The sequence below is a fragment of the Leptosomus discolor genome, chromosome Z (genome assembly GCF_034619465.1).
Source record: "Leptosomus discolor isolate bLepDis1 chromosome Z, bLepDis1.hap2, whole genome shotgun sequence".
NCBI lineage: Eukaryota > Metazoa > Chordata > Aves > Leptosomiformes > Leptosomidae > Leptosomus > Leptosomus discolor.
In genome coordinates this window covers 66,662,174-66,689,944 of record NC_141419.1, presented here as the reverse complement: position 1 = coordinate 66,689,944, position 27,771 = coordinate 66,662,174, and the positions used below count along the sequence as shown (strand labels likewise).

General features: G+C 40.2%; 2 protein-coding genes across 5 annotated transcripts in view; one reads left to right on the top strand and one right to left on the bottom strand.

Moving 5' to 3' along the window:
* The window catches only part of IQGAP2 (IQ motif containing GTPase activating protein 2), a 106,752-nt gene that overhangs the window by 24,777 nt on the left and 54,204 nt on the right, over window positions 1–27,771 (bottom strand). The window contains exons 6-15 of one of the 4 annotated variants that reach the window (XM_086478989.1): window positions 27,474–27,587; window positions 22,539–22,720; window positions 21,794–21,881; window positions 21,052–21,245; window positions 20,484–20,571; window positions 17,871–18,034; window positions 17,182–17,342; window positions 14,684–14,808; window positions 12,383–12,546; window positions 3,946–4,036 (exon numbers count right to left, since the gene is read on the bottom strand). In XM_086478989.1, coding sequence (XP_086335115.1) covers window positions 3,946–4,036; window positions 12,383–12,546; window positions 14,684–14,808; window positions 17,182–17,342; window positions 17,871–18,034; window positions 20,484–20,571; window positions 21,052–21,245; window positions 21,794–21,881; window positions 22,539–22,720; window positions 27,474–27,587 — 1,371 coding nt within the window. The remainder of the gene's footprint in view (window positions 1–3,945; window positions 4,037–12,382; window positions 12,547–14,683; window positions 14,809–17,181; window positions 17,343–17,870; window positions 18,035–20,483; window positions 20,572–21,051; window positions 21,246–21,793; window positions 21,882–22,538; window positions 22,721–27,473; window positions 27,588–27,771) is intronic. The other 3 variants (XM_086478990.1, XM_086478991.1, XM_009949959.2) reach the window with 3 other exon arrangements.
* F2RL2 (coagulation factor II thrombin receptor like 2) lies at window positions 6,170–8,886 on the top strand. The gene is made up of 2 exons (XM_009949960.2): window positions 6,170–6,221; window positions 7,799–8,886. Exons 1-2 carry the CDS (start codon window positions 6,170–6,172, stop codon window positions 8,884–8,886), a joined length of 1,140 nt encoding a protein of 379 aa, XP_009948262.1.

Genomic DNA, 27,771 nt, shown 5'->3' with positions numbered 1-27,771 from the left:
GTCTTGCAACACTAACAGCATCCTAGTGACTCTTTCTTGTCCTCACCCCCAGGAGCTTGTTTAAAGCTGATGCAGCAAATCCATGCCCTTGAGTTTGCCAGAGATACAGTTTTTACTTCCAGGGCACATAAAAGTGTCCTGAGAGGTGATGCTGTGAACCATGTTCAAAAGCTGAGGTTATACAACATTACTCATACTTTGACTTTGGACTTCCTAAAAGTCCTTTGCCTTGTACAGGTAGTACCATCCCTGAAGGAGCCAATACCACCACATCTGACAGCACGTGGCAGCACACGCCACTTCAGAGTGCCGTACACACTAGAGACATATGCTGCTTTAGAAATAGCTGCTCTGGTCTTTAATGGTGTTCCTTCACATCTAAATTCAAGATCCATCCACGGAGAAACAAGTGAATAGACATATGGCTAGAACATATACACTATATACTGTCTTAAGTGAACCTGGCTACCTTTGCATCCCACTGCTGTGCTTCACTCTGCAACATCAAACACTTTTTCTTATCTTGTGTATATCCAGATCAATTAAAAAAAAAAAAAAAAGTCCCTCCCCATACTCAGTGCTCTGCCTGCACAGATCTGACCCAAAAGGTGCTCAGTACCAGCGGCCTATACACAGAAGGCGCTGCACAAGACTGAGCTAGCAGGAGGGCATTTCAGCAAGGGAAACTTTATTTCCACTAAGGTGGAACCGGTAGCTTTGGCTAGAGAGTAACAGATCAATCTCCAAATACATTGGCAGCCAGCTGAGAAACAAAGTGAATGCACAGCACCACACCACCACCATTTGGGTTTCTGCCAGATAGCATCCTGATATTTTTCTGCGCTTTGAAACAGACCCCTGACAAGTCTGCACAAGACTGGAGATTACTTTGTACCACAGCCTAGGCACCTGGCCTCATCAACAAGGAAGCAGGAAAACCAGGGAAGCCACACACCAACAACTTGCTGTTGCTGGCCCAGGTGGCTCTGGGGGCTCAGCCCTACTCATACACAGTTCCCATGTGTGTCGTCAACTCTGGTCACTAGCATTCTAATGCTTTTCTTCCTCCATTTCATCCTACAGTTACAGGTGCTGGAAACTATTGTTATAAAGACAAAACAGCACACGACCTAGCTAAGAGTTGTTTCTGTGGGTCCCCTGCTGCCTGGCTTTTTTTCATCTTTTAATTAATTATGCCTTTATTTTTGAAGTAAAAACGTAAGAAAAACCTTTAATAGGGAAAAAACCCAATTTGACAGAATTTAATCCTTTCCATTGAATTGCTAACAATTAAAAGTATGGCCGTTGCTCTAAAGAAGGGCCATGTGAACACTGTAAAATTATAAGCTAAACAGAGCTTAGCTATCCCCAGCTGCAGGGGAAATGTGGGCTCCAGTCTACTCCTGTATCAGTTGGGATGCCGGTACCAGATGAACACTGTGAAGGGCTCTTTTCCGCTACCATCCTCCCTTCAAACAGAAATGATATAAAAGATGCAGCTGTCTAGCACGATAAGCCTGAACTCTCAACAGGGCCAAAGATCAGCTTTTTCTTATAACATGGACTGTCTCATGACAGATCCTGCTTCGACAGACAGCCTTTTCCTATGCAAGACTAAGGGTGGTATTGGTGTCTATTCCTGAAGGCTATATTGCTGATTTTGGGCAAATCTCATTTTGCCCTCCACTTAGATAAGGAGTACAACGGTTGAACTGATTGGAGTGAAGCAAGGTGATGCAAACTGTGCAGCAAACACCACAAAGAATTAGGAGGCACATCAGCATTTACTGCACGTCTTCCTAAACGAAGATACAAGATACAGCGTTCCTTTGCTGACAGGGAAGACAGTTTGTAAAAGCCTCTTAAAATTTTAATATTACATTATTTAATATGTATATAAGACAAAAATTAGTTTGGACTGGATCAAGACTATTTCAGTACAGCTGTCACTGCTTATTTTATTGCCATTACTGCAGCAATCTCAAAACCAAGCTTTCTTCTGACTCAAAAATAAATCTTTGGCTGCTTTGCAAAAGTTATGGAGTGGGACATGGGGAGTTGTTTGCCTTTCAAAAATAGCATCTCTGAGATAGATCAAAATAGAAGTTAATTTTCAAGTTGTGATCAAGCTGAACTTTAAGTTTAGACTATGTGAACACAACATGCTAACTTCCTGAGACAGGATGTGTTTGTTATAGGAAGTATCAGATTCTGTTCCATGGGGAAATTTTAAACTTCAGTTTTTAGTTGCAAAACCTTAGAGCTCTTCTGAAGAATGTGCTGCGTTGACATGGCTTTCTTTCAACCCAGAGGGCAGAGTACAGATGAGTAGCTATTTCTACAAGTGACTTGTTAAAACAGTTCTACTATTTGATTGTGAAGAGCTGTTCATTTACTACAAAACATTACAAGATTTTACTACACCAGCTAGCTACTGGATGGAGCAGTGGCCTATCATTAGCAACATTGTGTGATACCAGTATACGGATAATGCTGTGCTAATTTCTGCAGGCCATTTATGAGACATATTCTCTCATAGCAAAGTAATGCTTCTACACCAGTGGACACAAACAAGGATGTTTTCAAGTTGCTTTTTAGCTTTAACTTACATCTGTTTATACACTATGCATTTCCTTCCCTTCTCTGCACTCAGATGTTTCCTCATGCTTCTGCATGGCATTGATGGAAAGCTGGTTTTGTCCATAAAAGATGGTATCACCACTCCTGAGTACAAGAGCTCAGTTGGGGCAATAAGTGCATGTCTTACCCCGTCTCAGAAAACACAGCCATGTGAGTTTCACTACAGATGCATGACCTATGAAAATACTTCAAGTGCCTTCAAGTCTATTCGAGCTGTATTAACTAAATCAATTCTAAAGTAACACTAGCACTAAATTAAATGTTTCTGTAGCAGGGACAGAAGATTCTGTAACAGCCAGCTGTGTTTGCTTTCTTCCACCCACAGCTTCCCAAGCACTAACTACTGACATAGCCTGCCTGTAAGTAAACAGGCTGCTGCCCTGACAAAGGCTGAATGCAGTGCTGCAGGAATGCACCGACTTCAGCAGTTGTATTCACAAGCTCTTAGGGTGCAAAGAAGGTGACACTGACTCACCCGAAGCCAAGTCAAGCAGAAGGTGAACCAATACCCCATGCCAAGCTAACAGCCTTGGCTAGTCGGTGCTGGCCCCAGGCAGGAACAGGTAGGGATGCCACCATGCTCTCCAGTGTGCCCCATAGACCCCGCTGCACTTCCTTCTATGTTACTTGCCAGAGTTTATTATGTGTTATAAATATTTTTCTAAAATTACTATATTCAGTCCAAAGTTTGGCAGAAGGTGTTGAGTGCATCCAGTACACAATGCTCTGACAGGATAAGCCTCAGCATTTTTCCAACAGATTTCCTCCTTTTGGAGGAAGAGCGTGCACTTCTCCAAAAAGCCTGAGTGCTCTTTCTACACTACTTTTAAAGTTAATATGTTCCTAATTTTTGTTTTCTAGCACTTAAAAAAGCCATTATAATGAAACAGGAATAAGCAAAGTAAACAAATATGAATTTGCTCTCATAACATGCATCAAGATTTTAGTCTTATTTAAGCAAAACAAGGTCCTGGACAGTATATCCCTTCTCATTCACATATCCTTCTGTTTCACCAGCTATGTGTAGATACACTAACATAGAAATCTTGGTCATGATGTTAACATATACAATCAATTGACTAAATTGTTAGCCAAACCTTAAGGATTACCACTTTAGATAAAGCCAACACCACCCTGGAGATCTAAGTCACCCTAATTTCAGTACAACAAAGAAGATGCATTCATTTCTTTTGATGTATTTAAAGGGCTGCCACACTTCCCTGAAGTGGAAAAAAATAAGTTACCAGTTTCAGTTTTTCAAAACTAAGAAGAACAACAGCAATGCAGACGCAGGTTAATGCTTACAGATTGCGACTTCTTTTATATTGTTATTGGCATCACTGATTCCTTTTTGTATTTCATCCAGCCACAGAAGCGCTGATTCATCTTGGGATTCCTGGCAAAAAGATAGAGAAAAGCCCTGAAATAACTAAATTATAACAAAAGTTGTCTGAACATACTGATAGAGCTCCGATATACAATCTCCCCTTATGAAGCTCTTGGACACTAAAAAGAATTTGACTGCTTAAAATCAGCAATAAATCACATTCTTATTCTATTTACTGACTTGAATAAATTTCTGTTCAAATACAAAGCTCTGTAAGTTTTCATGTATAGAAGACACCATCCTGCTAAAGATCAGTAAAAATTTTGAGTGAAGCTAGAAACGTTTTCATTTCCATGATACATAGGCGAAGTAATCCGAGTGTCCCATAAACCCACACATTATCAGGCAGCACTCTGATAGTAGCACAAAGAGCACAAACCAGAAGACTGCAAGAAGTTGGCTTTCTTTCAAAATCCTTTATTTGGAAAGGCTCTGCATGTACACCTGACTACACGTTACCTTAGAAAACAACAGTGAAAACTGACACAGAAAGACAGCTCAGGTTTAGTAATGATGACTTAGCTCAGGTGGTGCATGCTTCAGGAATGAAACAGCAGAGCAGGTCTCACACTTCCTACAGGCTAACAGTGGATTAAACCCAAGTTAAAATAGAAGGTGCAGGAAAGGGCTCAGCATCCGCAATAATCAACCCTGCTCCAGCCACCCATGTTCACAGGTGAACCAACACCTCAGCTGAGAAAACAGGGGTTTGGAGCTAAAGTGACATTTAAAATCTAATCTGGTAGATGGGGCAACAAAATTAATGCTAAAGAGGAAATACAAGTGCCAGGTCTATTATAGACTAATGATGAGAGAAACTGGAATGTACTGATTCAGTAAGGATCCAGTAGCGTATACACACAAATATTTCAGGAAAAAAAGTGCCAGAAACCCAAGCTAAAACAGTGTTGACAGTGAACTAGCTTGGTGCCCAACTCCAGGCCAAAAATTCGATAAAACTGTTATCGACAGAAATTATAAAGAGAACACAGGGTAAAAAACCCCAAAAGACAGACTCTTCAGTTTGCATCATGTATGTAAACAAGGTAGCAGAATATCTAAATAAAATCAAGCAGTGTCAGGGAATCACGTAACAGTGGACACACACCACAAGTTTTTCTAACAAGAAAGTTGAGTTAACACTTGAGAGAGTGTATACTAAATTCCTAAACTACAGCTGATAATTTTGAGAAAAGGATTGACAAACTGGAAAGAATTTCTTATCTAGTGTCCAGCTTTTACACACTAAGTACAAGAACAGACACAAATACTGCTCTGGAGCCAAATACAGCTTATGCTGACCCTTACTCCTAGCTTGGAAGCCAGAGGAAGACTTGGGCTAATTTTGTCTGCTGAAGCAAGCTGTTGTTATTTAGCATTCAAGGGGAAAAAAAAAAAAAAAAAAAAAGCTACACAGCGAAAGAGGAAAGGATCAAAACAGGCAATGAAAATAGGGGAAAGGTTTTAAAGGCTGCAGGCAGTGGAGGGGTGGGAACTGTGAGCAAAGCCAGCAGCCAGATCGAAGGAGCCCAGGAAGCTAACCGTGGGTACGCAAGTAGAAGGCAAAGCAAAGCACAGTTTTCTTAAGGCATGTTTGTACGTGTGGCTTGCTTTCACCTTTGCGTTTGCAAAACTGAGATCACCACGCTCTTCTCCAAGCCTGACTTCTTGCTTCAGAAGGGTACAGAGTTCAGCAACGTAGCATTGCAGTCTGGGGGTGAGACCCTTGAGGATTTACTAAAGGCACCCTTTGATTCTTCTAGGAAATACCTTTTTACCCCAAATATCTGTATGTACAAATTCCAGTAGAACTCCACACATTTTTTTCAGGCTGGTGGTAAATTAGGAGTTAAATTGCTGCTGTAAAGCAATTTTATCTCTGTGTTGGGCAGAGGCTGAAACTGAGTCATGTGTGCATATTTGGATACGTCACACCCTCCTGCTGTAGTAGACAAAGAACAAACTAGCTCCTTACCATAAACCTCATGCCTACAGGATGCTTCTGGAAGACAGATCAATCATTCTTTAGTCCCTTTACAGAGGGGAAACACACCCCCCACACACACACCACTACCCCCCAAAACGCCACGAGATGAACTAGAGCAGCATTATTGTTTGGCTAGCTGGATTTCACATACTACAATGAAGATACTGATTTTCACTGGGCTACTTACCTCCAATCTTTTCACAACAGGTGAGTCCTCATTTCTGTATCTATTCCATTTTTTAGTCAGTAACATGGGCTTTTTGATATGATAATGTTGACACCTCAGCAGCTTAAATGGGTTGTACATGCTTTATTACAGAAAACTATACTCTAGGAAGTCTCACTTAAGGCAGATTTTTATTCTTCCATTTCAGTGACACCTTGCCTCCCCCCAGTCACTTTCTCTGAGGAATTTTATTTAAAGGATCTTTCTGTGCTTACTGAAGAGGTATCTTGTCTCTAGTATTTCTGTAGTGATACGATAATCTTAAACCTGTAAAGTCTTGTTCTTTCTGCTTTAAAATGTTCAATAGAATTACAACTTCACAGACAGTGCTATTAGAAGGAAATGCTCAGAACTGTTATGACAAAAATAACCAAAGGAAATGATCAAATAATTCCATTCTTTTTCTTACTAGAATTAAAGCTGTTTTCAAACCAAGCTAATTTTCAAAAGCTATATGTATACTATATATATGCACATGCAAGCACGTGTCTTTTAAAGAGTGACTGAAATTCATTTTCTGGATTAGCTATCCAGAAAATTATTAAAAGAGGTGCAGTCTACTAATTACAATTTCAAAACATTCTACCATAAATCTGCCAGTGAGCACTGATAAAACTGTTTTCCCTATTTATTCTGAGGGGGAAGGGTAAAAGAAAAACTCAGAGGTTTTCATCCAAATTATGGTTCTCTTTGAATTCCAGTTTCAAGATACATTTTGCAACACATGGTTTTAGAAAGTATTTTGAACAGATTTGTGCCTCATCTGGAAATGCCAATGTCTCTACAAATTTCTGTACTAAAGACTGAGGAGCAAGTGCTAATAAAAGTGGCATCATTGGCCTTGTCCACATGCTAATGATATTTACTTCTGCATGAAGAGTTGTTCACTTACCAATGAATTTCATCTAATACCATCCCAAGTATTTATTTTCAGTTCTCAAGATTAACTGCCCTTCCTCACGTATGAGAAGCTGAAAAGATCTGGTTTTCTTTAGTCAGAAGCTGGAGAATAACATTCATTTGATACGTGAGGCCAAAAAATTGAGGGTTATTTCAATTTTCTAATTTGAAAGTTTCAGCCTGTGTTAGGCAAGACAGTTTTTGCATCTTTTGCAGTCATGCATTTTGTTCGTCAAGTGACAAGGATAGTGATGCAGTTTGCTTTGGAAATACTGACCAAGCCTAGACCAAGGCTGCTGCTTATATAATGAATTACCAATACTGCTACTACTGGAAAAAACCCTCTACAGGTGATAAACAATATGCAAGTGTCTGATATTTTTTGCTAAAGATTACTGAAAACATGCAAAATGCATAAAGATCAGGTTAACACTAAATTTATGCTAATTTTTTCAAGGTTGAGTGTGAGATGACAAATAAAGTGAAGATTGTCCTTGAGTACATTTGATATGAACACCCAAAGTAAAGAATGATGCCAAATCTTTTAAATGTATATTGCTTTTCACATGGAGATGTTTACTTTTTGTTATACCTGAAGGTGAATTGTGTTGCTAATCCAGTAGTTTGCCTTTTACCGATTTTAACCTTTTTTTTTAAGCTTCAGAATTTTCACTGAATGGCTCTGCAATTAAAACTGTGTCTCTTATCAAGACATTCCGTGGAATTTCAGCAAGAGACTATGATTACATCCCCCCTTATGCTATAGAAGGGGAGACAACAGCCATCCATATCAGAGAACACAAATGCTCTTCAAAAAAGTCAAACGACTCTGCTTTAACAGAAGTGAACAACACCACATTGGAGTACTTGACCAGTTCTCTGAGCACTAAGCTAATACCCACCGTCTACCTCAGTGCTGTTTTACTGGGGGTACCGTCTAATGCCATCATTTTGTGGATGCTGCTTTTCAGGATCCGGTCCGTGTGCACTGCCATCCTCTACACAAACTTGGCGGTTTCAGATCTGCTCTTCTGCATCATGCTGCCCTTCAAAATAGCATACCACATCAACGGGAACAACTGGATTTTTGGGGAAATGATGTGTCGAACTACCACTGCGGTGTTTTATGGCAACATGTACTGCTCCATTCTGCTGCTCACATGCATCAGTGTCAGCCGCTACGTGGCCATTGTTCACCCCTTCACCTACAAGAGCCTGCCAAAACGTGCCTATGCCATCGCAGTCTGTGCTACCGTGTGGACCGTTATCTTCTTGTACATGCTTCCGCTTTGCATAATGCAGCAAAGCTATTATGTGAAACAACTAGACATTTATACGTGCCATGATGTGCACAATGCCTGTGAAACAATATCGTCCTTCCAGTTCTACTACTATGTTTCTTTAGCTATCTTTGGGTTTTTAATACCTCTTGCAACTATTGTTTTCTGCTATGTCTCAATTATACGAACACTCAAGACTCATGAATGGTTCTGGTATGTTAAAGTCAGTCTTTTGATCCTTACCATCTTTGCTATTTGCTTTGTGCCAAGCAATATTATCCTTATTATCCACCACATCAACTATTACTATTACAACACAGATGGATTGTATTCTTTTTATTTAATAGCTTTATGCCTTAGCAGCTTAAATAGTTGTCTTGATCCTTTCCTTTATTTTCTGATGTCAAAAATTAGGAGTCAATCCAATATTTATTTAACAATGGTTAAAATACCCAGGGAAAAATGAATTTAGTTCTGTACTTACATTATTGGAATTATGATTTTTTTTTTTATAGTATTAACCCAGGCAGTGACAAACCTCAGGTGCAACAATTAAATTTAAAATAATTAAAGCGTTAAAAAAAATCTCAGTAAAATTTACTTCCTCCCACACACCATACGAGGGGATATCTTCAGAAATACACTTCTCCAGCTCTATAATTTTATCACACATATTGCAACATCTGGTGCACTTAGATTCAGGGAAGTGGCTCCACGCATTCATTTCCTTCTGAGAAGATCACTTTCATGGGCATGGAGAAGAAACCAGAATATCAGTCCCCACAGCCTCTGAACACCGGAAGAGGAATCAGTATCCAAACAACACTTTTAGGCCCATTTATGACATTCAAGTACTTCAAATTAGCTCTTGGCCCACAGTCACTGCAGGAACAGTGATATGAAAAGAAGTTTTTGGCCCAGTGGAAATGGGAACAAGTAAAAACACTTTCTACATGCCCAGGAACTGCCGAGCTGTGCTGAAGTTCCGTGTCTCATAGCCAAGAGCAAACACTGCCCTGATGTCAGAAATAAAGAGCGAGAGTCCCCACAGGTTCAAGCAGCAGTAAATCTACAGCTGTAGACATGGAGCCTGACACTTCAAGGCAGCATCTCCTATGAGGCTGCTTAACCAGCATTGCACTGCAGACTTGTTCTTCCACTTCATCAGTGCCTGCACTCCTCTAGCCCATGAGGATTGCTAGGGGCTAACCCTTACCAGTGTGAATCCAGGCATGTATTATTCTTGTTTCGTAAGCAAAACAGGGAAGCTATTTTGTAGTATTCTCTATTTCCACATCTTCACAGGAAATACCTACAGTGTTACAAATACTGAAGCTAGTTATGACTGATGGTCCACAATAATAAAGCAAAGGGTTATCTTTTATAATTACAGAAGCTCGAAAGTTACATGTATACTGAATGTAAGTTCCTACAAAATGAGCTCAGTGGTTGGCGTTTGTATTTGTAACTGCAGCATGTAAGACAGTGATGAGAAAAAAAAAGTTTTACACAGTTTGATAGTACTATTGTAAAAAAACTTTACTTAAATAAAATAATTTGCACTGGAAAATAGCTTCAAGTAATTTACAGTCTGGTAAGACTCCCCCTCTTCAATTTCTTCTGGCTCTTAATTTAAGTTAGCTTAATCATGCCATTCCCTCAACATGCACAAGAACAGATTTGAAAGATAACTTCAAAATAATCCAGATGTTATACAACTATTGTAAATATTAAAAAGTGAGTAACTGTAAAACCTGTGTGCCTATCACTCCAAAAAAATAAAACAATATAGGAACCAATAAAACATTTGGCACATCTGTTTAAGTTTTGAGGTATCCATAGTACACTGCCTAAACACAGTATTTCCCTTCACTGGGACCTGAACATACTAGGTTTGAAATGGCCTTGGGAACTGTTAGAAGCTGTGGTTTAAGATTACAGGAATAAATAAATTCCAGGTTTGCATCTTCAGTTTCAAGCAAGGAACAAGTAGGTGTGATCTGAGACTAAGTTCTATAACAGGTACTGGTAGATTTGGGTGCAGACTCTACTTCTCCAAAGCCACCACAGCTATAGGGCCATGACAACAGGCTGGTTAGAATAAGCAAGCAGGTTTGACCCATGTGTTTTTCCAGACACTGGGGAACACAGGAAGTCCTATCTGATCCTTGTAAATCAAGTACTTCCTCTTACCATGGCTCACTCTTAAAACATGCTACACAGAATTAAAGGCAGATCTGCTTTATAAAAGGGCTCAGAAAATGTGGGGAATAGGCAGACTTTAGACATTGCACTAGCTTTTAAATTATGTTTGGATTATTTTTTTTTTTAAGGATTTTTTTAGATGACATCTTTACCTAAAGAATGGTGATGTCAGTGTGATTGACCAGCACAGAGATAGATTAATGCATCCAAGTATTTCTTTTGGAAGCACACATAGTACAGTGACTTGCTCTGTTTCTAAACAGGAGCAATGCTCATGTTTACAGATGAGGTGTAAGAGGACTGCAATTGGACTGCAAAGGACTAGTTGCAAAAGGACTGCAAAAAACGAGTACCTCAGGAGAGAAAGGCCAGCCGAAGTCTCTAGGAACATAAAAAATTTTTGAACAAGATTTCAAAAAGATTGCACAATTTTTATTCCAAAACTTAGAGACATCCATTTGTTTCCTACCAGCACATTTACACAGGGACAGGAGCAGGCACTAGGTTTGCTCCCAGGGAACACAGTGGTAGCTGGCAGGAGTGAGCCAGGGCAGGGCTGCTGTGTGCAGACACCTGGGTGCCTGTAGGCCATAGGTCTCTGCCTCAGGAACATCCTGGCTCACTACGTGCGCACAAATGTTCTGGCATGTCCCAGGCCCACACTGCACAGCCACCACCTGCATGGACACTCTGCATGCAAGTACCAACCCTGGCCATTCCAGAACAAAGTAGTAAGCATGCACTAAACCCTCCCCAGCGTATATGGCAAGACAGGAGGCTTTTCAGGATCCAGGACTTAGTGAAACCAGCCCTTACCTGGGGACGCAAGCAAGAAACTGAGATGAGCAAACGCCTTTTGATAGCTCTGACAGTGGATTGCAGAAACACACTGTTTCACATCAGGTACCACAGGTGAGATGGCAAGATAGCCGGAAGATATTTCTGCAGGCCAAAGTTCAGCATCTTTCTCCAGCTGGCTATACTACTTTAGAAATGCATTATTTGAGTTCTAAGCATCTTTTCCAAACACTGGAGATTTTAAGTGCTGGTAGCTTTAGCTAATCTTGTGTTCGGTCACATCCTGCAAACTGTTAGGCTGATCTTTGTTTATGCCTCCATGAGCTGTGATGCTAACCATAGCACTGCTTTTGGGGAAGCAGATAGCAATATCCTGCTAAATTTAAACTGGTTTAAACTGGAGCCACTTGTTGTTGCATGATAAAGCCAGAACAGAAACAGGTACAAAACTCCACTATTATAAAAACACCAGATTTAAGAAACTGAAACTCCTCAAAGTACTTCCCAGAGATTTGTTAAAGAACACCATGAATCCTTCAGCATGACTATGAGTCCTTTCGGGCAAAAACCTCAATTCCCATCCATATCGTAATTACCTGCCTGACACAGTCTAGTAACTAGATCGTTGCACAGATTTGTAACTATGTCAGGGCTGCTGCTGACCACATTTTGCAATAGCTGCAGCAACCTAGTAGAATTAAAAATAGGCAGGGTTACATCAAGTCAGTAGTGACACATATGCAGAATATGTCTTACTATTAACACATTGAGAGCGAATCCCTTTTGCCAGTCAGAATAAGTTGTAGTGGAAAATGACTTAGTGCCAGTTTGTTGTCATTGCCCCATTTACAACCCTATTCACATGTCTAATCCAAACATTGGGGGAATAGGACAGGGACACATGTGTAAGTGAAATTAATTGGCATTTCAGTTCTGACAAACAGCAACAAAGCTCTCACCTTGCATTTCCGTGATTTGGCATCGTGCAGAACATCCTGATAATGCCTTGCATTTACTGGTCTCACATCCTGGAGCTTGGCTGTGGGCAGCAGTAGGGTTTCTAGAGTTTTCTCAGGATTTCCTTGGTCAATTGCTTCGTTAATGTGTCCAATTGCAATGATTCCTATGAAACAGAAAAGTTATTAAAAGCGTAGTTATCAAAGAAAGCTGCAACTTATCAATATCCGGGACAAAAAAGCAGTAACATAAAGAACAGAAAAATCAAGTAACAAGAAGCAGAGGCAGCAACAGCAGCAGATTTAAAATTATTTTTGCTCAAATACTTATGTGAAGCTGTGAAGTTGTACAGTTTTCCTTTCTGCCGGTTACTGATTCACCTACATCCACCTCTTCATAAAAATCAAACTTGTCCTTACCAAAAAATGGAAAATGGTCTTCTGTACTTTCAGGACAGGAGTATCTACATGAAGCTTAAGGAAAGGTTGGGCATCACATCTAGACATGTTCACCTACAGATTGGCTCACAGTGCTGAAAAAACTTATTTTCAATAAATATTCTTATTTCAGACCAGTTTACTTGAAACCCTGATTTGGACAAATACATACATACTGACCTCCCAGCTACAGCATTACATAGCAACTTAACCCAATTTCTTTAAATTTCACCTTAAATAACCAATCTGATAACGTTGACCTTATGAGAAATCACTTGATTGTTTCGACCAGTGGGACTCAGGACTTCTACCAGCAAAGGAACAGGGCCTAGTGTATTTAATAAAACCTCTAATTAATTTTCTTCAGAGTGGTCTCAACACTTTAAAATAAATTTCCTCCTACCCCCAAACAGTGCTAAAACTTGCTGCTTGGGGTACTTTCTCCCTAAAGCCACCCCAAAGGGCACCAGCCAAAGGCTTCCCCATCACCTGTGATGGATGGTATCCCTGCCAGCAGCAGATTGTCTCTCACCAAGTCTCTCCCAGATCCATCACAGTCCAGCTCGCAGGGTCACAGATCCATGCCCTCATAAGGCTTTGGGAATGAGCAATTTTTCAGGGGGGGGGGCTACCAAAGAGGGACAATGCAGACATGCAGGCTTGCTTGTGGAAACAGAGTCCACCCTTCTTCCTCCCCTCTCTGCCCCAAATAACCGTCCCTGGGCAGAGGCCAGTGTCACCAAAAACAACTGCAGCTATTTTGGTACTAAAGACTAATACAAGGCCACCTTTTTAAAGGCCTGTTTCAACTCCTAGTGCCTACAGAGATGCAGACAAAAAAAGTGATTTGTCAGTCAAACTAACTGCTCAGCATCCCAGCCTGCCAGAGAGCATGCATTTTGAGTGAGCCGTGAGTGAACCACTTGAGTAGATTTAGGAAGCAACAACCCAGACAGTTTTAGTATTTCTGTAATATAAAGCTTTTCTTACCAGTATGAGGCAGTTAACACCCATGACACTGGTGGCAGTGTGGGAAGGGCACATGCACCACACGTCAGTACCACCCTGGAAACAGCCTGCATCTTACAAAGGCTCTTAAACTATACTCCAGACGGCTTGCCAAATGGCAAGCAGTCTGAAAGCTGCCCTCTCCTCTCCTTGCTCCAGCAAACTGGGCATAACTTGATAGAATCAAATTTTAGGGGGAAAAAAAAAATCATACTTCTGTATTCAGTGGAGAAACTTGGTCCTTCAGCATTTTTGAAGGCCAAATGACCACCTATCACATTAATATAACACTACCCATTTAGGGCAATGCAGTTAGATTAGTTTCAAAAATAAACTCTAAATCCATTTCATATTAGAAAAAGCGGGCATAAGAAGCTACTCTCTGACATGAAATCAAGTTACTGAAAAGGAGAGCAGGACAGATAATTGCACTGCATAACTTCTTACAGAGTCCCTTGCGAAAAACAAGGGCCTGGAAATAATTTAACATTAAAAATCTCATTTCCACAGGACACTGCCTGTAATTTCTTCCTCTATCTCCCAATATGCTCTTTGCTTACAATTTCTGCAAAATCCCCAAAGACAGACCATCCAGTGCAAACACTGAAAGACACTGCCAGGTGGGCAGAACCATGGCATTTGTAACACTGCCGAAGGCAAGCAGTCTATGGTACTTTCCAGACAGCCAAAACATTACCAGGAACACTTCAAGGACATTTAAAGACCAACAGGCATTCAAAATTATTTAACGCTCTTCTCTCTTGAAAAGTGTCTGTATAAGGCCATTCATCACAGAAATTTATGTACCAAGGACCAGTCTATCATCTCTGTGGACACTGTAGAGGAAGAATTACTTACTTTCATTTTCTTCTTGAATTTGCATATTAACCATGTCAATGCAGTTCTGAATATCATTCCAGCTTAAATAATCTTGGCCTTGAGATGAAGCCTCTGACTTAATAGACAATAGTGTATCAGCATAACTATAAGAAGATATAAAATACATAAGTGTATTTCATATATAAGATAAACTGCCATAAAGAATTAGTCAGATGCAGCATTCATCCTTTAATGCCAGTATTTTCTTCAATTAATGAATTTTAGACAAACTTATCTTTTGCCAGAAATTATACAGACATGCAAGTTGCCTTGCTGGTTCTATGCATGCATTTCAGGATCTGAAAAAATGTCCCTGTATACTAATTCAGAGCACTTTTCTTGGCAATGTGGGATGATGGCAATAATACATTGAATATATACTTCGCTGTATGGCGCTACAGATAAATTTGGGAGAAACTATGGTCAGCTTCTTGCTGCACTAGGTCGAAGACCAGAATTTCTGCCCTAGCACCTGGTGGCAGCACCCCCTGCTACCTCCATGTGGAATATGATGGGCTGTGGGCAGAGGAAGGGAATTAAAAAAAAAAAGATGCTTCTCTCTCCACAGCTCAAGGTCCTCCAAGCATAGGCTCTGTAGCCTGTGTCTACCCTTCTTAGAAGGATCACAGAACAAGCTGAGCTGGAAACCTTCACAGTAGCATAAGCTCATGTATACTTAAGTTAAATAATTTTCATATTCCTGAATCAAGCATACAACTGCCACAATATGTCAGATCAAATACCTGTCTTCCAATGCTAGCAGAAGCCTGACAAATGAATGGTTGCCAGAAAAAATACAAGACAGAATCACCAATTCCTGCTCTGATTTGCCTGTCCAGCATTCAGCAGCCTGCATTTAAGGGCCTCCCGAGCTGGAGGCTATGTATCACTTTGACAGTTGCAAACAATGCTGTGCTCTGTTAATGTATCTACTGTAATTTGAAATCTTATGTATTCTTGGGGAATGATTCCCACTATTTAAATGTTTTCCGAGATGGAAGTTCTTTTTGTAAATTTTAAAATTGATATTTGCTAGTGTTCAATCTTTCCTCACTCCAATTCTTGTAAGAAAATAAAAACTAAAGTTATAATTGAAGCTAGCAACTTTTCGTAACCTTCCCCACAACCTGCACATGTTGGCAGACCTATCTCATTTTCCCTAAATTCTGTCTTCCAGGAAAACACATTCCTGACAAGTTAAGAAAGCCATTGAACACCATCTCCCTCACTAAACTTTTTCTAAGCTGTGCTGTATTCCTTCTGGTACTGTGCAATCAAAGCTTCCTGCAATATTCAACATATAGTTGGCAGCACATATTTACATAATGGCATCATAAAATTTTATCTTATTCTCTACCCCAGCTAATTCCTAGTGTTTCATTTGCATTGACTGGCAGCTTAATATAAAAATCAGATCACAGTAACACCAGCCAAAGATGCTGTACTTGGACACTTTGAGGTCCATTTCTGTGTATTTATAACATTGCTTCTCTTGCCCACAAGCACCACCTCACACTAGCAGATGCCAAGTGGCAGATTAATTCTGCTCCACCTTATGGCATTCTGCTCCCTCTAACCAAAACACTGGACTCTTATTCCTATCTGACTGCCCACCTTCCAGCTTTGCGACACCTAGCAAGGGACAGTCTCAGATCCATGTCCCCTGGCAGGCTGGTGAAGATGTCCAGCCACTGCTATCCCTTTTGCCTAATAATGCCTTCCAGCCGCACAGGGAGGCTTCCACCACTTATCACCAAGAGGCAAGAACTGTCCCATGCCCCCACACTCTCCTCCACACTCTGGGGGCTCAGGTCTTACACAAATCATAGTGTTGCCTCATATATTTTGCAGATACACGAAAGAGCGCAGAGGCAGCAGCACATGGCTGTGACAAGTCAGGCACATGGCAGTGCAAGCAGCTGGCAGCTGAGTGAAGGCTGGAATTTAATGTTGAACATGCATGCATGCCACAGCATTGTGCTCGTCTTTTTAGCAAGCAGGATTGTACTACGTTTTTCAGACCTTTGCAATTCTTAAGCAAAAAAGGGGTCAAATGTGGTTTAAGGGGCCTCCTGGACCTTAAGGCATTAAACAGTACCTCATTCCAAAGATCTGCTTTCAGTATTGCAGAGAGGTTACTAATTAACAGTTTCCAGCTACAGTTGGTTGGTTCATGTTTTAGTGTCTGCAAAAATTCCTGTCAGTTCTTAATGTTTGCTTTCTGAGGATATTTTCCCTGCACCTCACACGTACTCTGCGCTCAAACATCTGAGGTTGTGTGATTGCTTACACTTACAGATACACAACAGGTTCAGCAATTGCCACATAATCTCTTATTAACTTGTAACACAGATATATATCTTGCAGTTCTTTCAACTTCATAGCCACAACACAGGACAGCCTACCTAGTAAAATGCCTACTTAACCTTTTGCAGAAATTGCCAAGTCTCATCCAGACAAGACAAAATAACCTTTACCGTTGAAAGTTTTCCTCTTCCAGATTATTGAAGCCAATGTATGGGTTTCTGAGATGATTCTTTATCATTAGGATGTCCTTATTTTCCAAGGCCTGGTTTAGCAACACAACAGCTGACAACATTTCTACTGCAATAGACAGTTCATCATGTGCCAAGTAGTTCTGTAGGACAATAATGTACCACAGTCAGGAAGCTGAATAAGCAGTGTAACAAATTTGAGTTACACAGTCCAGATACCATCAAGGAGATGGACTTGAGCTAAAAAGCCTGGCAAAATCCCTAGTCACAGACATGTCAGAGTATCACAACACTGGTGGTAGAGCTTACTGGAGTTGCTACACATCTCTTCAGCCTTTCCTTCTTTCGCCCCACAATCCCGTCTATCCCAGTCTAACCCTCATAGCAGGGGATTACTTTTCTATGCAATATATAAAACGGAGTTAGTCCTCATTAAGAGCATGCAACAATAAAATGTCAGTTGACTTGTTGCAACACAAGAGCTCAGCCAGAGCAAAATGTGTCAAGAAACAAATTCTGTGATTCAGTATGGCTTATTTCAACCAAAACCATTCATGCAATATGTAACACCATGGCAAGAGAATTAAGTCTGATTTTACACAACATGCTATGCTCTTTCATGGTTTGACTATGTAACATCAGTGAGCAGGTTGTAAGCTTTTCACTCTTACCACAGCATTCTGTTGTTGGAGGTTGAACAGCTCAGTCTGATAGACAGCAGCAGCAAATGAGTGAACAACAGGCAGCTGCGCCTCCGGTTTCATCAGTGCAACGAGTGTTTTACTAGGATCACAGTTACGAATTGCAGTATTGATATTGTCAACTGCTATAAGTTCTGGAGAACAGCAGGGAAAGAAAAGCCTATTAATTTTCATATGCCGTTTGCTCTTTATGCCATGTAGATGACAATTAGGTTATTCCAAAGAAGACAATTTGCTGTCATTAGAGAAAAAAAACATATTCGTGTGAGATTCTTCAAGACACAACTGCTGAATGTTGCAAAAAGAGTGTCTATTCAAAGGTATGCACCAAATTATTGGAGGACTTTAGTTTCTGGACTTTGAGATATTAGAGATTGCTTATTGTATCTTTAACGCAAAACAAGGAGCTGGCCCCATCCTAGCACAGAGAAAGACCCAATGTGCCTCCTGGGTTTGCTTCTGGCAGGTACTGCTGGGTATGTCAGCTCCAGCACCTCAGTCTTCCTTTAGCCCAAAAGCTCCTTTCCCTCTGGGATACATTTCCTCCCTTACCTCCTCCTTTCGACAGGACCTGACTCATCTAGCTAGAACAAGCTTGTCCTGCAACACCAAGGACATTTTTATTGTCCGTTTCAGAAGGTCTGGTAGAAACCAACAAAATACATTAGGGGAGTGGGATTTTCAGCAGCTGAACTGATGGAAAACCACATTATGGCTTTTAGGACTTCCTCTGCATTCTGTCATCTGTTTATCTAATGGTGAGGAGGATCAGTCCTCACAAGCACTGTCATCTAGAAATTATTCCCTTCTCTGCAGCTCAAATTTAAAATTAAGCAGACCATTGTAGAGGAATATGAGCATAACCCTTTTCAGTACCTGAACAGCTTGGCTGTTTTGCTTTTCGTTGAACTGGCTTTAGCAGAGGTTTTGAACCCCAACAGAAAAATGCTGAAAAACTCTTCTCACTTGAGCAGCTGCAGTACCCTTACAACACCCCTTAGCTTAGTCACAACCACCGTAATTGCACACCTGGAGGAGCAACTCTGAAGAAACCCAGGCAGGACACACCCAGGAACACGTTGTGCAAGGGACTGCTCTGGTGTTGCACAAAGTGAAACAGCCTTGAAGGTTAGATCGCATGTGGCAGAGTAGAGAATGACAATTATGTAAATGTCATTTCCATCAGCAAAATAACTCCATCTCCTCCATTTTATCTTATGGTTCTACGTATACTATTATCCAGGGAATACTTTCAGTCACCTGACTGCTTGAGTCTGTAAAAGATTGCTTGTACAGCAGACACCATCCACAGTTAATGCATGCAGCAACACTCAGATCTCATTATACAACACAAAGACTTCAGAAACCTTTCTAAGTAACCAGGCCCACCTAAAGAAGCTCCTTGACTGTTATTTCAATTACTCTGAAGCATGGTCATATGGGCCATGTGTTCTTGAAGGCTCTCTCTATCAACTAGTCCTAAGGTTAGAAAAAGGAAAGGGTCTCAAAGCTACAGCCTGCATGCTTTTTAAGAGAAAAGAACAGAGAGGAAAAGAGTCAGTCTGCAAACAAACTAGACTAGCTCTACAGTCAATAACCAAGCTACTGATTTCTTATTCAGGAACTGAGCATGCAACTTGCAAAACACACTTTACATTGTTCAAATTCCAATAACAAAACCCACTATTTTTTCCGTGTCAAACCAAACATAAGAAATAAGTTGCTCTCCAAATTGCTGTTGCTGCTTTTCATACATCATACTTTTCCTCCTCATTTCCTTTACCAAGGAGCAATTCTTTCAGAGAAAGTACTGCTCACCATTGGTTAGCTTAACCAATCTAAAATAGGCTAACATTTGAGGTAGTAAGTCAAACTTATCTTCTGGCTTAAGTTGACCTCACATTACAAAAGCAATCAGCCTGGATTTAAAGCATTGCAAATAATACGAGAAGCAAAACAGCCACTAAGCCATGCCCACATGTAGCACGAAATGACAGCAGTTTAACCAAAGCTCAACTTCCTAGCAAAGAAGTTTCCAGCCAAAAGCAGCAATACATGCACTGCAAATTTAGATTCCCCTTAACTATATTTTTTACAAACTATAACTTGCACCTTGTGACATTCTTAGGAGGCTAAGAACAGGATAGATTTAGATACATGTGTCTAAAAGTGAGAATAATTTTCCTCTGTGATGTGATGCCTTTGCAAAACATTCTTCCATGTTGTCATTCTACAAAGATGTTCATCATTTCCAAGTGAGGATTAATACCACACTGATAAATATTTGTTCAAGCCATCAAGCCATCCATTGTCTTCAGTTTTAGCCAATGTGTTTACCAGTGGCTCAAGCTGTTCAGAGAAAAAAAAGTGTAAGCTACCTCAGATAAGAGTATATGCAATGCAGGATAGATTGGTGACTTGGCAATTGTGACACTGAGAAAAACAGTTACAAAAATAAAATGCAACACATATGGTTTCAACTTGAGAAACCTTGTTTAAATGCAAGAAATCGTGGATTCAGTTCATCAGCTTAACATAATTAAATGGTGATGGTAAAAAATTAGTATTAAAATAGTTACTCACTAAGCTTGTGAGCCTCAGCCTCCGCATTGGCAACACTAACTTCTTTCTGTATTTCATTTTTGTCGAGCATATTTGGAACCCCTGCTATCTAACAGATCAGAAAAAAAGATTTCATTATACTTTTAAGTTTGATAGGAGATAAGGGATAAAACCCCTTGATGGGACACTAGGATTTGATTGTATTATCCCCTGAGCATCAAATACAATGTCACAGTAAACAGTATTAATCTTTCCCTGTGATTTTCATCTTATTGAAAATGATGCATTTTCTTCTTAAAACCCAATTTACTGTTTCCTTTGCTGTTAATGATTCAATATTACCTTTTGTTACAACTCATTTTCAAAGCAAACATAGTATTAGGGGCTGCATGCTATATCTCAAATTTTCTTCCGATATCTTAGTAACTACTTACAAAGGCATCATGCTCTTTAGAGCAAATGCAGCTACTTCAGTGTTGATTAGTATATAAATTATTCTAAAACCTTATAAAACTGTTTCATAAGTGATGCTGAAGGCAGAATAAAGGCAGTTTCTCTCTGCATTAAAATTGGCTAAAAAAATGCAAACTGATGCATAGTACCTGTTCCATTCAATTACCTGCATTTTCTGTTCTTTAGAATCACACAATTGCATTAGGTACCATGAGGAATTTTGCGGCAGAACTTCAAGTAGGCTTAGAGCAGGACGGTTCAAACCTGCCATCAGTGCCACTTCATCTTGCTGGTCAATAGCCCCATTCACTTGGATTAAAGCTATGTGAACTGAAATGAAAACAATGCTTATAAACAGCAAATACACTTTTACAAAAAAAGTCCATTGCTGTCAGCGTCTTTTTGTAAAAGCCAGCTAGGGTGGCAATCTTTATCCAGTAGAGGATTATTTATTTCAAGACCAATCCTACAAAGGGAGTCTCTGGCTCTGTGTGAGCCCATGTGGGAGCAATTCGGCCACAGCTAATTGGAAGATTATGAATTAATTTTGGCTCTATATAGAAAAGGGGGTCAAAATTTACAGTATTCTGCACGCAAAAAGAACTCAAATGTAAGGAAACAGAGAAGGCAATAGACGACTTGATTGTGAACTGAGGAATCCTTACAGCAAAAACCACAAACACAGACATTAGCCCCTCCCCAAGAGTAGTAGAAAAGGAACAGCGAGAAAAAACTCTTATAGACAGACATTAGCTACTTATGCATGGTTTTTCCACAGAAATATTTTGTTTGTTCATGAGGATTCAAGTCCTGTTCAGCTGGAATGTGGGACATCACGTGTCATGTGCACACTTCCATAAGGATCCAGAATGGCTTACTGTTTATCTTATTGATATTGCCTTGAATCTCAGCTTGTGTCAGCAGCTCCTCATAGACGTCTCTCTCTTCTTCAGAGATTGTGCCATTCTGAGAAAACAAAATTGTTACTGGTAAACAGAAAAACTTTGCAGAGAGAAAAGTTATCAGTGGGAGTCATTAAAACTGCATCAGCTAGAATTGTCTGGATTTATTTGTGAAGGATTTGGTTGACCATATGAACTAAAGAAAACAGCACTTTGCAGTAACTGGCTGAACAATATTTAAAGAACTTCATGCTTCCTGTAAAATAGCCATGTAAAGATAGTGTACTACTTTTCAACTACAGAAAGCATTAGCTCCCATGTAAAAACCAAAGCAAATAACTTCATATTAAAGATCTGTGGCAGAGGTAATACTTTATGCTCAGAAACTTTATCATTCTTTTTGCAACTTTTTAAACAGATTTTTTTTCTTTTTCTCTAAAACGGTTGATAGATGAAAACCAGTCTTTTTTTTTGTTTTTAGTCTTCCCTTATTTTATCCTTTAGTCAAAGTTAAGCTACTTCATACTCATAGCAATCAGTCTTATAAAACTGGCTGTCAGCTTGTTACATTACCATTATGTATCTTATTTAGCTTAAAAGTGGGGGGTTTTCCCCCTCATGGCACTAATTTAAAAATTAACTAATTTTTTTAATGTTAATACTACAGCATGAGAAGCAACATGAAGGAACACGTATTCTAGGAATGCTAATAAAATACCACTACCTTAAGTCTTGCATTTGATTCTTTTCTCCTTTTCACTTCAAAGAGTTCATTCTGATAGTCTTGTGCAAGTTCCTCATCCACATTTTGCAACATTGCATTTGGGTTCCTCAGAGCTGCGATGGTTTGCTCAGCTATTCCCTTCTCAACAGCTTCGTTAATTGCTATTACTGCTGCATGCACTAAAATTAAAAGCACAATCCTAAGTTTCAGGACACAAAACATATTCAAAACTGCCACTACTTCTGATTTATAGGTGTTTGATATATGTTCAATGATTTACATATTCCATTTCAAACATCTAATTCCTAACGTTTTCCTTAGACTGCAGCAACAAAAGCACTCTGTTTGCCCAAAGGTGGCACATTGCTGTCTGTTCCATGTTTGCTCTTCTCCCACTAGGGGTTACTTTTTCACTGACAGAAAATAAAGCACGAATTATATTTTATTGTTCAAGTCATTTAGAAGAAAAGTATATGCAAGATTTGAAAGCATTTTTGGCATTTTTCTCTTAAAGCCTCTTTCATATCCATAAAGATATGAGACATATGAAAGCATTGTTTAAACTGTATATGTGAAAGATGCTACACAAGAAGTAAGAAGTTCAAAATCCATGAACCTTGTCCTCCAGAAAACACAGTTAAGGCTCCCCAGGCAGGGTACAGCCCAGCACACCACATCTAAGCCTGCCTGGGATGAACTGTCTCCTTTCCTAACTGAGGATCTCCATGAGCAGCTGGGCAAGAAGACAGACAAGTGATGTAACTGTCTCTCTACTTCTGTCACCTGCAAAGCCATAGGACAACAAACTTCAAATGGGAGAAAGAACAGTGAAAGGGCTTTGCATGGTTCTGTCCTGGTTTGAGATAAAATGGAACTAATTCTGTTTAGTGATTTTACTTATCAGTTAAGTCTCTTCTAAGTAACTGCACTTTCTGAAATCCTGCATGTTCTTCCTGAAAGTGACTGCTTCCAACAGCGATTACACTTGATGTTTCTAGTTAATACCAAGGAATGGTACGCAGAAAGGCTCTTGCTTATACTTGCTTCTGTAGTGACCAAGGTCACTGCTAAATCTTGTACCCTGTGTTGGGGTTCCATAAGTGAAAAGTGTCACAGGTACGTAAAAAGGTCGCACCTGCAGGGAAGAATGAACTGGACAGGTGAGCCAGAACTGACCAACAGAGTATTCCATCCCATATACGTCACATTCAGTATAAAGCTGAGGGATCACAAGGGTCAAGCCCTCTTCTTTGATGGCTGGAATCCAAGGAAGACTCTGACTGCGATCCTGATCTGTGCATCCCGGAATCCAGTGCCAGAGTCCAGCTCCTGCATCTGGTTCCTGTCTGCTACCAAGTCTAGCTGAGGACTTCCCCAGTGCCAGCCCTGCAGCATCAGTGGTGACATATATTCACCAGGAGGACTTGGGTTTGGTATTTGCTATATATATATTTGTATAGATTTCATTATTTTTGTATTTTCATTATTATCTTTTATTGCTATTTTTTCATTAAAGCTATTTCAGTTTTATTTTCCAACCCATAAGTCTCTCTCCCTTGTTCTCTCTTCTTTCCCCTTCTGAGATGGGAGAGGAGTTAATAGAGTGTCTGTCATTTGGTAGTGGCCAGCCCAGCCTCAACCCTTGGCAGGTTCCCAAAGCCTTATTGCATAGGAAAAGGGGAAAAAGTGCCATAGGACTCCTTCAGTCCATTGACCAACTTAAGCGCTAAACTTTTCCTTTGAGAACACAAGAAAACTTCAACTGCTAAACAAATGCTTCACTCCAAGATCTTAAGAGTCAGAAATGCTCTTGTTTTTCACACAGCAATGTTACATGAATGCACAAAATCAAAACTCCTTGCAGCTCAATTAAGTGTAGAGTAATGGCTAACATACTCCTCCCAGGTATTCCCTGTACACATTTGGCCCCAAGATCAGTTCGGGTTTAAACTGTAGCTAAGATCAGCTGCAGTTTATCTGGGCCTTCATGACACAAAGAAACTCCAACAACTGTCTGGTGGCACATTCATCTCAAAGATTTTGCAGACATTACTATGTAAAATATAATTCCTCATAAATGTTTACCTAGATCTTATCCCAGAGGAATACAGCAGCTCCCCTTTTACCATCATAGCAGCTTGTCTAGGATTTACTTTCACGCCCTCATTGAGATGTGCGAGGGAAAACATGAATGCCATCTTGCCTTATTCTATCAGTATTTACTTGCTATGTGGCCTTGCATGGTTTGCTAAACTAGAGGAAAGTACTTAGTAAAAAGCATTTTTTTGGATTGTTTAACTGAGGATCTATATATCTGAGTTTGCAGCCTTCCATTTCTTTCAGTATATGAAAGAAATGAAAGATGTTGGTAACGATTAGGAAATTTGAGTTTGCAGAAAAATAAAGGGGTGTACAAATTTAGGAAAGTAGAACAGAAGAACAGGCCATTGGAAACTCAACATGGGCAAACGAAGCATGAAGTGAAGCTATACGTTCTCAGAGAGGGCAGTTACTGGAGCAACTTGCCTAGCTGTCAGTGGATAATCCATTGCTTAGCATTAAGTTCATGCTAGAAAGTTGTTCTAAAATGATTTCAGTCAGTTCAGCACAGCATCAGATGGCAAACACAAGCAGCTGGCATGGTGGAGGAGAAGCAAGCAGAGAGGCACACTGGTTCCTTTGACATGGAACTTCATAAACAGAGGAAGTTCAGGTTGGGCATTAGGAAAAGGTTCTTCACTGAGAGGGTGGTCTGTCACTGGAACAGGGTCTCCAAGAAAGCAGTTGTGGCACCAAGCCTTTCAAAGTTAAAGGAGCATCTGGATGACACTCTTAGTCATATGGTTTAGTTTTAGGTTGTCCTGCGAAGAACAGGGAGTTGGACTCGATGATTCTTGTGAGTCCCTTCCAACCTGAGATATTCTATGATTCTATAAACACCCAGATCAACTTCAAAGGGCTAAGACAAGACTGCCATTCTTAGAAACAGGTATCACCCCCACATCCATATATAACAAGACACATAGAAAGGATGTAATCTCTTCCATAGTTGTGTAAGAGGCCTCACTGACATACATGGAGGTAGCAAAAAGTAGTTGAAAGACAGGTTCAAGGTTAGGAGAGATGTGAACAGGTATTGATTGATCTTGTGAACCCATCTACCAAGAGAAACAGTGAGAAGCCTGATTGGACTTGAAAGAGTAGTCTGGAGGCATGGAATAACCAGAGAGAGTTACTTGCAGAATGTTTCCTGTGAAGGCATTTTAAGCTTACTCTTTGCACGCTGATTTCTACTATTGCTGACAGCACAGCAGGAGTCATCAGCAGTTGTTTCACTTCATATCTCCTTTTGCTTACTCTGTTTCGGAAGCAGGGTAGTAGATCCTTTCCTGCGGCAGGATCTCCACATCTAACCTCACTAGTGCATGAGGGTTCCCACAGCAGATGTTTCCTGTTCTGGGGCAGGCCATGTTATCTGCAGCACACTCATTGCCCAAAGGGACAGAACCAGCATCAGGAAACCCTGCTTTTCTATGGAAGACTGAAAACACTTCAGAAGCTAAAGGAAACCCTACATGCACTATAATAAGCTTACAGAGAGGGAAGTTGCAACCCTTTCATCCTCAGGGACGGAAGCTCCCTGGAAAAATGCTTCATAGTCACTAAATCTCTGAAAATTTGCCAAAACAGGAGACAAACCTCCCCCACTTCCAAACACAGTGTTTTAAGAGCTCACTTTGCAGGAGCATGCGTATATTAAGCTATAGCAGGCTCCAAAATATACAGCACAGACAATGTGAATCAACATGAGGAAGTGTGTTTTAAGTTAAGGCCTGGAAATTTTAGCACACTGAGTAACATCATGAATCACGTTTCTGTTATGCTACTTTGCAAGGCTTAGCAAAGTTGCAATGGAACTTAACTATTATGCAGCCTTTATTCCCTCCACCTCCCTGTGTACAGTCTGCGGTACTGTTACTGGTTTGTATCAATGACCCACTGGTACCACTGAACGTACTCAAGCAGGCCTTCTGTTCTTCAGTTTGCCTCTCTGAAAAAGGCTAGGATTTTGAAGAAAATAACTAGTGCTGAAGTGTGGATTTAAGTGGACACACTTCATTTTATGTCATTTCAGTTCAGGCAATTTTTTATTTTATTTTTTTTTTTTTAAATATATCACTTCATTCCACAAAAAAAAACAGAATTACTGATGGATAGGCTTGGGCAGCAGTAAAAGCATTTAATTTTGGTTTGGAGGGGAAGCTGCTCAAGACAGTCTCAAAAAGACCATAACCGTGTATCAATCCCCCTTAAAAGGAAAAGCTTATTTCAGATGCACCAGCAGGATGTACCCTCCAGCAAGGTTCTACCATGCTGTGGGTCACACGCCAGCAATCAGACAGATTGAAACCTGCCCATGGAGACAAGTGGTTCCTCTATATATACGCTACCATACATGAGAGAGTTGTCTATCTGGTCCAGTGCCTTGTCCTCCCAGTAACCTGAGTTTTTGAGGAAAAATGAGTGTTTGAGGAAAACGGCAAGAGCCCAGCACAGAAAGGAAACACAGAAAAGACACCTTGTTTCTGTGACCATCTCCATTGTACACCCTATGGTGCAGAGGCACACATAGAGCTCAATTCATCACTCTAGAGGAGCACTAGCTACCAAAACATTAAACCCATGCAAAAGACTGTAAGAAATCTGGTGGTGTTTCCTATGGTTCAAAAGAGATGCTCAAAAATGCAGACTGAAAAATTGCAAAAGGTCTTGTAACAATGATGCAGCATGACAGTCAGTGAAAACTTGCTTGCTTTTCTTTTTTTTTTTTTTATTAGGACATGGCAAATTGGGTGAATTAAAACACGGAAAGTCTTTTCCCAGCTTTCTGTCAAATTATCCAGAAGAAAACAAAGCAGGAGCCACACTTACATGCAGCTTCATCCACTGATAATTCACTGGCCAGAATCCCACCAATTTTACTGAAAGATGGCATCTGTATACCATACTTCTCTAGCTCCTTCCGCATGTTGCTGATTTCTTCCTCTGTTCACATAATAAAAGAAATATTATCAGAACAAAAGCATAGGAATTTCATTATGAATCACCATACCTACAAATGCAGGTGCCATGTTTTTGAAAGCACTTGCATTCAGGATTGCTTAGCAATTTTTCCTCCCCATTTTGAAGGAATCTAAGGTACGACAAGCATTTCGCACAAATTCACTCC

Bases quoted from the DNA above. Each gene is read 5' to 3' on its own strand.
- F2RL2 (XM_009949960.2), top strand. From the start codon at position 6,170: ATGAAGATACTGATTTTCACTGGGCTACTTACCTCCAATCTTTTCACA. The intron at 6,222-7,798 runs GTGAGTCCTCAT...TTTTTTTTTAAG, and splicing joins CTCCAATCTTTTCACAACAG to CTTCAGAATTTTCACTGAAT.